The sequence below is a fragment of the Scyliorhinus torazame genome, chromosome 19 (assembly GCF_047496885.1).
Source record: "Scyliorhinus torazame isolate Kashiwa2021f chromosome 19, sScyTor2.1, whole genome shotgun sequence".
NCBI lineage: Eukaryota > Metazoa > Chordata > Chondrichthyes > Carcharhiniformes > Scyliorhinidae > Scyliorhinus > Scyliorhinus torazame.
This window is the reverse complement of record NC_092725.1, coordinates 20,430,342-20,440,904: the sequence shown is the minus strand read 5'-3', so window position 1 is coordinate 20,440,904 and position 10,563 is coordinate 20,430,342. Positions and strand designations below refer to the sequence as shown.

General features: G+C 57.8%; 1 protein-coding gene across 1 annotated transcript in view; it reads right to left on the bottom strand.

Moving 5' to 3' along the window:
- Nucleotides 1-201: 201 nt before the first annotated feature.
- Nucleotides 202-10,563, bottom strand: part of LOC140396041 (uncharacterized) — a 59,280-nt gene continuing 48,918 nt past the window's right edge. Inside the window, exons 4-6 of the mRNA XM_072484110.1 lie at nt 9,632-9,718; nt 1,472-1,992; nt 202-352 (exon numbers count right to left, since the gene is read on the bottom strand). Of these exons, the coding sequence (XP_072340211.1) occupies nt 1,487-1,992; nt 9,632-9,718 (593 nt within the window). The 3' untranslated portion in view covers nt 202-352; nt 1,472-1,486. The remainder of the gene's footprint in view (nt 353-1,471; nt 1,993-9,631; nt 9,719-10,563) is intronic.

The window sequence follows — 10,563 nt, the reverse complement described above, 5'->3', positions numbered from 1 at the left end:
TTCCTTGTGAATATACATGTTGTTGCTTTTTGGCACGGTTCTGCAATTTATAAATTATTGGATATAAAATGGGAAAACTCAATAAAAACATTTTCAGAAAAATAATGTGAGGTAGGAGTGATTGGGTAGGCAAGCATTCTGGGAGGGGGCGGGGGGGGGGGGGGGGGGAAACGACCTGAGAGGTCATACGTTGACCCTACCTGTTGGTCTTGGCTGGTCACGATGGCGAGAGTGGTGTTCTTGGCGATGCAGGAACTGTTGGCACTGTGCCAATGGCCTCTCTCCGCTGAGAAGTGGTAGCAGGTCTTGTTGAACTCTTGGCACCCGACTGGGCAAGTGCTGTTGATGCCGTCTGTAATCAGGACAAACAAGCAGACGGGTTTGACCTCAACGGTGGCCCACAGTGATTGGCTGCAGGAGCAGGAAACGCACAAGCTAAGCCCTGCCCTCGGTGAAGTCCCTCAATCACCTCAAACATCTCCATCGGCTCACCCCCCCCCCCTCAATTCTCTCAACCCGACCGGACACCTCATCCTCATCATTTAACCCTTTAAGCCCCAGTCCCACCCTCACAGGCTGGATGAAGTTCGATTCTTTCAGAAGATGAGATCCTTTCAGCTGATTGGCTGATCAAGGACATGATTGGATTGGATTGGATTGGATTTGTTTATTGTCACGTGTACCGAGATAACAGTGAAAAGTATTTTTCTGTGAGCAGCTCAACAGATCATTAAGTACATGGGAAGAAAAGGGAATAAAAGAAAATACATAATAGGGCAACACAACATATACAAAGTATATGTGCTTCGGGAGGTGGATTTGTTTGGGGTCAAGGGAAGGTGGGGTAGGGGGGTTGGGGTGGGGGGACTGCGATCCTCCACACCTCACAAATATTCAGGTGACCCTCCCCTATATCGGATCCACAAACATCCGCTCCCTCCCCCACCCCGACGCACCGCGGCAGCCGTGTGTACCGTCTACAAGATGCACTGCAGCCGCTCGCCGAGGCTCCTTCGACAGCACCTTCCAAACCCGCCACCTCTACCATCTAGAGGGACAAGGGGCAGCAGGGGCCCGGGGAACACCCACCGCCTGCAAGCTCCCCCTCCGACCCCCCTAACCCCCTCCACACCATCCCGACTGGGAAATATATCGGCCGTTCCTTCACTGTCGCTGGGTCAAAATCCTGCAACTCCCCCCCCCTAACAGCGCTGTGGGTGTACCTACACCACGCGGGACTGCAGTGGAGCAAGATGGCGGCTCACCCACCACCACCTTCTCAAGGGGCAATTGGGGATGGACAATAAATGTTGGGCCGAGAGTCCTCAACATTGAAGCCTCGGCACTGGGTTAAGAGCCGTTTTCAAGAAAGGACAGGCCATTGGAGGATGGCAATCTCAAGTCCAACCCCATCAAACAGAGATAGGTCCTCTAACTTGTGAGGATCTCGAAACAAACCTCTTGTACTTACTGTCGATCACAGCGTTCAACAACACACGCACGCGAGCCAATGTTTGGACATACACTTGTTCCAATTGGCTGTAGTTGGTTTGTAGACTATTGTAGCTTTGTTCCAATTGGCTGTAGTTGGTTTGTAGACTATTGTAGCTTTGTTCCAATTGGCTGTAGTTGGTTTGTAGACTATTGTAGCTTTGTTCCAATTGGCTGTAGTTGGTTGTAGACTATTGTAGCTTTGTTCCAATTGGCTGTAGTTGGTTTGTAGACTATTGCAACTTTGTTCCAATTGGCTGTAGTTGGTTTGTAGACTATTGCAACTTTGTTCCAATTGGCTGTAGTTGGTTTGTAGATGATTGTAGCTTTGTTCCAATTGGCTGTTGTTAGTTTCTAGCTGATTGCACCTTTGTTCCAATTGGCTGTTGTTAGTTTCTAGTTGATTGTACCTTTGTTCCAATTGGCTGTTGTTAGTTTGTAGATTATTGTACCTTTGTTCCAATTGGTTGTATTTAACCTTGAGTTGTTTATAGTCTTGGTCTAGAGTTCAGAGGGTAAAGTTCAAGGTCAGCAATGAGGTTACACGATCAAAGCTGATATGAGTTACCAACATACTGATGGTTGGACAATGCAGCCCAGAATCACAGCGGGAGGAGATACTAATGTTTGAAAATGACGGGCAGCCCATAAAACCCTGAAGTGTTATGAGTACAATTGGACAGGCAGCCAGATCACAGCGGGAGGAGATACCTAATGTTGAAAATGACGGGCAGCCCATAAAACCCTCACCGTCCCACTCACAAAAACTCCTGGTGACTGTCTCAAACTTACCCCTGGAAAATCCTCAAATCCCGCTCCTAGCCTCCAATTCCCTCACCCCACTCTCCTATCGCCTCAGTCCCCCACCCCACTCACCTCACTCCCTCACCCCACTCACCTCACTCCCTCACCCCACACTCCACACTCCCTGCACCCCACTCTCCAATCACCTCAGCGTCCCCACCTCACCCTCCAATCCCCCCACCACTCCTCACCCCACTCTCCAATCCCACGCCCCACCCCACCCTCCAATCCCCCCACTTCCTCACCCCACTCTCCAATCCCCTCACTCTCCAATCCCCTCACTCCCTCACCCCACCCTCGCAGATTCCCCTCACTCCGCTCACCCCACTCTCGCAATCCCCTCACTCTCCAATCCCCTCACCCCTCACCCACACTCCAATCCACACTCCCCCCACCTCCACAGCCTCACCTCCACCATCACCACTCCCCACCTCCACGCGCCCAATCCCCTCACTCGCCAATCCCCTCAACGCCTCCCTCACTCTCCACTGCCCCCACTCTCACCGCTCCACTCTCCATCCCCCTCAGGCTCCAATTCACTCACTCCCTCACACCCACTCTCCAATCCCCTCACTCTCCACGCACCGCAATCCCACTCCCCACCTCACCCTCCAATCCCCTCACTCCTCCACCTCACCCTCCAATCCCACTCCCCACCTCGCCCTCCAATCCCCCACTACCTCACCCCACCCTCCAACCCCCTCACTCTCCAACCGCCCTCACTCCTCACCCCCTCAATCCCCTCACTCCCTCACCCCACTCTCCATCCCCCACCCTCACCCCACTCTCCAACCACCTCACGCTCCAATCCGACGCCTCACCCCTCACCCTCCACTCTCCAATCCACCCTCACTCCCTCACCCCACTCTCCAACCCCCTCTCTCACCCCACTCCACTCCACCTCACCCCCACCCTCCAATCCCCCACTCCCCACCCACACTCCCATCCCCCCATCTCACCCCACTCCTCACCTCACCCTCCAACCCTCACTCCCCCATCTCACCCTCCAATCCCCCACTTCCTCACCCCACTCTCCAACCCCCTCACTCTCCAATCCCCTCACTCCCTCACCCACCCCCAATCCCCTCCCCCACCCCACCCTCCAATCCCCCACCCTCACCCCACCTCCAACCCCCTCACCCTCCAATCCCCCTCACGGCCCTCACCTCCCACTCCATCCGCCCACTTCCTCACACTCCCACACCCCTCACTCTCCAATCCCCCACTCCCTCACCCCACCTCCAACCCTCACTCTCCAATCCCTCACTCACCACCTCACCCTCCAATCCCCTCACTCCCCCACCTCACCCTCCAATCCCCTCACTCCTCACCCCTCTCAATCCCCTCACTCCACACCCTCACTCCCCCACCTCACCCTCCAATCCCTCACTCCCACCACCCCACTCTCAATCCCCCACTTCCTCACCCCACTCTCCAACCCCCTCACTCTCCAATCCCTCACTCCTCACCCCACCCTCCACTCCCCTCACTCCCCATCTCACCCTCCAATCCCCCACTTCCTCACCCCACTCTCCAACCCCTCACTCTCAATCCCTCACTCCCTCACCCCCCACCCTCCAATCCCCTCACCCCCTCTCACCCTCCAATCCCCCACTTCCTCACCTCACTCTCCAATCCCTCACTCCCTCACCCCACTCTCCAACCCCCTCACTCTCCAATCCACTCACTCCCTCAACCCACCCTCCAATCCCCTCACTCCCTCACCTCACCCTCCAACCCCCTCACTCCCCCACCTCACCCTCCAATCCCCTCACTCCCTCACCCCACTCTCCAATCCCCTCACTCTCCAATCCCCTCACTCCCTCACCCCCACCCTCCAATCCCTCACTCCCTCACTTCACCCTCCAACCCCCTCACTCTCCAACCCCCTCACTCTCCAATCCCCACTTCCTCACCCCACTCTTCCAACCCCCTCACTCTCCAATCCCCTCACTCCCTCACCCCACCCTCCAATCCCCCACCCTCACCCCACCTCCAATCCCCTCACTCCCCCATCTCACCCTCCAATCCCCCCACTTCCTCACCTCACTCTCCAATCCCTCACTCCCTCACCCCACTCTCCAACCCCCTCACTCTCCAATCCACTCACTCCCTCAACCCACCCTCCAATCCCCTCACTCCCTCACCCCACCCTCCAACCCCTCACTCCCCCACCTCACCCTCCAATCCCCTCACTCCCTCACCCCCACTCTCCAATCCCCTCACTCTCCAATCCCTCACTCCCTCACCCCACCCTCAATCCCCTCACTCCCTCACTTCACCCTCCAACCCCCTCACTCTCCAACCCCCACCTCTCCAATCCCCCCTCTCCTCACCCCACTCTCACCCCCCTCACTCTCCAATCCCCTCACTCCCTCACCCCACCTCCAATCCCCTCACGCCCCTCACCCCACTCTGCCAATCCCCCACTTCCTCACCCAACTCTCCAACCCCCCTCACTCTCCTATCCCCTCACTCCTCCACCTCACCCTCCACTCCCCTCACTCCCCCACCTCACACTCCAATCCCCTCACTCCCTCACCCAACTCTCCAACCCCCTCACTCTCCAATCCCCTCACTCCCGCACCTCACCCTCCAATCCCCTCACTCCCTCACCCCACTCTCCAATCCCCCACTTCCTCACCCAACTCTCCAACCCCCTCACTCTCCAATCCCCTCACTCCCTCACCCCACCCTCCAATCCCCTCACTCCCCCATCTCACCCTCCAATCCCCCACTTCCTCACCCCACTCTCCAACCCCCTCACTCTCCAATCCCCTCACTCCCTCACCCCACCCTCCAATCCCCTCACTCCCCCATCTCACCCTCCAATCCCCCACTTCCTCACCCCACTCTCCAACCCCCTCACTCTCCAATCCCCTCACTCCCTCACCCCACCCTCCAATCCCCTCACTCCCTCACCCCACTCTCCAATCCCCTCACTCCCTCACCCCACTCTCCAATCCCCTCACTCTCCAATCCCCTCACTCCCTCACCTCACCCTCCAACCCCCCCACTCTCCAATCCCCTCACTCCCTCACCCCACTCTCCAATCCCCTCACTATCCAATCCCCTCACTCCCTCACCCCACCCTCCAATCCCCTCACTCCCTCACCTCACCCTCCAACCCCCTCACTCTCCAACCCCCCCACTCTCCAATCCCCTCACTTCCTCACCCCACTCTCCAATCCCCTCACTCTCCAATCCCCTCACTCCCTCACCCCACTCTCCAATCGCCTCACTCCCTCACCCCACTCTCCAATCCCCTCACACTCCAACCCCCTCACTCTCCAACCCCCTTACTCTCCAATCCCCCCACTTCCTCACCCGACTCTCCAACCCCCTCACTCTCCAATCCCCTCACTTCCTCACCCCACTCTCCAACCCCCTCACTCTCCAATCCCCTCACTCCCTCGCCCCACTCTCCAATCCCCTCACTCCCTCACCCCACCCTCCAATCCCCCCACTCCCTCACCCCACTCTCCAATCCCCCCACTTCCTCACCCCACTCTCCAACCCCCTCACTTCCTGACCCCACTCTCCAACCCCCTCACTCTCCAATCCCCTCACTCCTCCACCTCACCCTCCAATCCCCTCACTCCCCCACCTCACCCTCTAATCCCCTCACTCCCCCACCTCACTCTCCAATCCCCTCACTCCTCCACCTCACCCTCCAATCCCCTCACTCTCTCACCCCACCCTCCTATCCCCTCACTCCCCTACCTCACCTTCCAATCCCCCCACTTCCTCACCCCACTCTCCAACCCCCTCACTCTCCAATCCCCTCACTCCCTCACCCCACCCTCCAATCCCCTCACTCCCTCACCCCACTCTCCTATACCTCCACTCCCTCACTCTCCAATCCCCTCACCTTGCCCTCCAAACCCCTCACTCCCTCATTCACTCCCATTTCACTTTCAATGTCTTTTCCAATTACTTTCTCTCTTGTCTTTCTTTATATATGATGTGGAAATGCCGGCATTGGACTGGGGTGAGCACAGTAATAAGTCTTACAACACCAGGTTAAAGTCGCACTGTCAGAGGGTCAGTACTGAGGGAGTGCCGCACTGTCAGAGGATCAGTACTGAGGGAGTGCCGCACTGTCAGAGGGTCAGTACTGAGGGAGTGCCGCACTGTCAGAGAGTCAGTACTGAGGGAGTGTCGCACTGTCAGAGGGTCAGTACTGAGGGAGCGCCACACTGTCAGAGGCTCAGTACTGAGGGCGCGCCGCACTGTCAGAGGGTCAGTACAGAGGGAGCGCCGCACTGTCTGAGGGTCAGTACTGAGGGAGTGCCGCACTGTCAGAGGGTCAGTACTGAGGGAGCGCCGCACTGTCAGAGGATCAGTACTGAGGGAGTGCCGCACTGTCAGAGGGTCAGTACTGAGGGAGCACCGCACTGTCAGAGGGTCAGTACTGAGGGAGTGCCGCACTGTCAGAGGATCAGTACTGAGGGAGCGCCGCACTGTCGGAGGGTCAGTACTGAGGGAGTGCCGCACTGTCAGAGGGTCAGTACTGAGGGAGGGCCGCACTGTCGGAGGGACAGTACTGAGGGAGCACCGCACTGTCGGAGGGTCAGTGCTGAAGGAGTGCCGCACTGTCAGAGGGTCAGTACTGAGGGAGTGCCGCACTGTCAGAGGGTCAGTACTGAGGGAGTGCCGCACTGTCGGAGGGACAGTACTGAGGGAGCACCGCACTGTCGGAGGGTCAGTACTGAGGGAGCACCGCACTGTCGGAGGGTCAGTACTGAGGGAGCGCCGCACTGTCGGAGGGTCAGCACTGAGGGAGTGCCGCACTGTCGGAGGGTCAGTACTGAGGGAGTGCCGCACTGTCAGAGGGTCAGTACTGAGGGAGTGCCGCACTGTCAGAGGGTCAGTACTGAGGGAGCGCCGCACTGTCGGAGGGTCAGCACTGAGGGAGTGCCGCACTGTCGGAGGGTCAGTACTGAGGGAGTGCCGCACTGTCAGAGGGTCAGTACTGAGGGAGTGCCGCACTGTCGGAGGGTCAGTACTGAGGGAGGGCCGCACTGTCGGAGGGACAGTACTGAGGGAGCACAGCACTGTCGGAGGGTCAGTGCTGAGGTAGTGCCGCACTGTCAGAGGGTCAGTACTGAGGGAGTGCCGCACTGTCAGAGGGTCAGTACTGAGGGAGTGCCGCACTGTCGGAGGGACAGTACTGAGGGAGCGCCGCACTGTCGGAGGGTCAGTGCTGAGGGAGCACTGCACTGTCGGAGGGTCAGTACTGAGGGAGCACCGCACAGTCAGAGGGTCAGTACTGAGGGAGCGCCGCACTGTCGGAGGGTCAGTACTCAAGGAGTGCCGCACTGTCGGAGGGTCAGTACTGAGGGAGTGCCGCACTGTCAGAGGGTCAGTACTGAGGGAGCGCCGCACTGTCAGAGGGTCAGTACTGAGGGAGGGCCGCACTGTCAGAGGGACAGTACTGAGGGAGCACCGCACTGTCAGAGGGTCAGTACTGAGGGAGTGCCGCACTGTCGGAGGGTCAGTACTGAGGGAGTGCCGCACTGTCAGAGGGTCAGTACTGAGGGAGGGCCGCACTGTCGGAGGGACAGTACTGAGGTAGCACCGCACTGTCAGAGGGTCAGTGCTGAGGGAGGGCCGCACTGTCGGAGGGACAGTACTGAGGTAGCACCGCACTGTCAGAGGGTCAGTGCTGAGGGAGTGCCGCACTGTCAGAGGGTCAGTACTGAGGGAGTGCCGCACTGTCAGAGGGTCAGTACTGAGGGAGCATCGCACTGTCAGAGGGTCAGTACTGAGGGAGCGCCACACTGTCGGATCAGTACTGAGGGAGATGCCGCACTGTCGGAGGGTCAGTACTGAGGGAGTGCCGCACTGTCGGAGGGTCAGTACTGAGGGAGCACCGCACTGTCAGAGGGTCAGTGCTGTGGGAGTGCCGCACTGTCAGAGAGGCAGTACTGTGGGAGTGCCACACTGTCAGAGGGTCAGTACTGAGGGAGCACCGCACTGTCAGAGGGTCAGTACTGAGGGAGCGCCACACTGTCGGGTCAGTACTGAGGGAGTGCCGCACAGTCGGAGGGTCAGTACTGAGGGAGCGCCGCACTGTCAGAGGGTCTGTACTGAGGAAGGGCCGCACTGTCGGAGGGACAGTACTGAGGGAGTGCCGCACTGTCGGAGGGTCAGTACTGAGGGAGGGCCGCACTGTCGGAGGGACAGTACTGAGGGAGCACCGCACTGTCAGAGGGTCAGTGCTGAGGGAGTGCCGCACTGTCAGAGGGTCAGTACTTAGGGAGTGCCGCACTGTCAGAGGGTCAGTACTGAGGGAGCATCGCACTGTCAGAGGGTCAGTACTGAGGGAGCGCCACACTGTCGGGTCAGTACTGAGGGAGTGCCGCACTGTCAGAGGGTCAGTACTGAGGGAGCGCCGCACTGTCAGAGGGTCAGTACTGAGGGAGGGCCGCACTGTCGGAGGGTCAGTACTGAGGGAGCGCCGCACTGTCAGAGGGTCTGTACTGAGGAAGGGCCGCCCTGTCGGAGGGACAGTACTGAGGGAGTGCAGCACTGTCAGAGGGTCAGTGCTGAGGGAGTGCCGCACTGTCGGAGGGTCAGTACTGAGGGAGCACCGCACTGTCGGAGGGTCAGTACTGAGGGAGCGCTGCACTGTCAGAGGATCAGTACTGAGGGAGTGCCGCACTGTCAGAGGGTCAGTACTGAGGGAGTGCCGCACTGTCAGAGGGTCAGTACTGAGGGAGCACCGCACTGTCGGAGGGTCAGTACTGAGGGAGCACCGCACTGTCAGAGGGTCAGTACTGAGGGAGCGCCGCACTGTCAGAGGGTCAGTACTGAGGGAGGGCCGCACTGTCGGAGGGACAGTACTGAGGGAGCACCGCACCGTCAGAGGGTCAGTGCTGAGGGAGTGCCGCACTGTCAGAGGGTCAGTACTGAGGGAGTGCCGCACTGTCAGAGGGTCAGTACTGAGGGAGTGCCGCACTGTCGGAGGGTCAGTGCTGAGGGAGTGCCGCACTGTCAGAGGGTCAGTACTGAGGGAGCTCCACACTGTCAGAGGGTCAGTACTGAGGGAGCTCCACACTGTCAGAGGGTCAGTACTGAGGGAGTGCCACACTGTCAGAGGGTCAGTACTGAGGGAGTGCCGCACTGTCGGAGGGTCAGTGCTGAGGGAGCTCCACACTGTCAGAGGGTCAGTACTGAGGGAGTGCCGCACTGTCGGAGGGTCAGTACTGAGGGAGTGCCACACTGTCAGAGGGTCAGTACTGAGGGAGTGCCACACTGTCAGAGGGTCAGTACTGAGGGAGTGCCGCACTGTCAATGAGTTACTGAACATGTACAAAAATGAAACACTTACAAGTGAGAGCCAGAAGAACCACGAGAATTACGCAGACGATAAAAAGAACCGTTGCCAATATTTCGTAGATGTGACGGCAGAGGCTTTCTGAAAAAAAGGAGGGGACCGTTAACCGGAATCTTATCGAACAAATATGAACATGAAAACTCTCTTTGAAATCCTTTACATTATTTCCAATTCAGCTCTTTGGTCGACTGCATTCGCTGCTCCCAATGCCGACTCCTCTACACTGGGGAGACTAACCACAGACCTGATGAACGCTTTGTCGAACACATTCGCTCACACCCCAAGCATGACCCCAACCTCTGAGCCGCTTGCCATTTGAACTCAGCACCTTACTCTCACGTGCTTGGCCTGTGCTCGGTTGCTGCAGTGTTCCAGTGAAGCCCAACACAAACTGGAGGAACGACATCCCGTCTTCCTATTCGGCATGTTACAGCCCTCAGGACTGAACACTGTGTTCAACGACTTTATACCGTCACCTTTTTACTCCACCGTGAACCCTTTGTTAAATATCGTCCATACATTTATTGTCTGGATACAAAACCCCCTCCCTTCACCACCAGCTCTCCCTCCACCCCCCACACTGGGCCATTTGTCACTTTTTCTTCAGTTTGCGACATCTTGTTACAATCTGTCCCAGCTGACACATTCTCCCGCTCTGTAGTTCTGATGAAGAACCACATTGATGTGGAGAAAAGACGGATCAGCTGGATAGAGAAGACCACACCTTTCAACACAGAAACTATGCACAGCCTCAAGTCAATGAAAGCTGTGTCTGTGTGTGTGTGTGTGTGAGTGTGAGTGTGAGTGAGTGTGTGTGTGTGAGTGTGCGAGTGTGTGTGAGTGTGAGTGTGTGTGTGAGTGTGTGTGTGAGTGTGTGAGTGTGAGTGTGTGTGAGTGTGTGAGTGTGTGAGTGTGAGTGAGCGTGA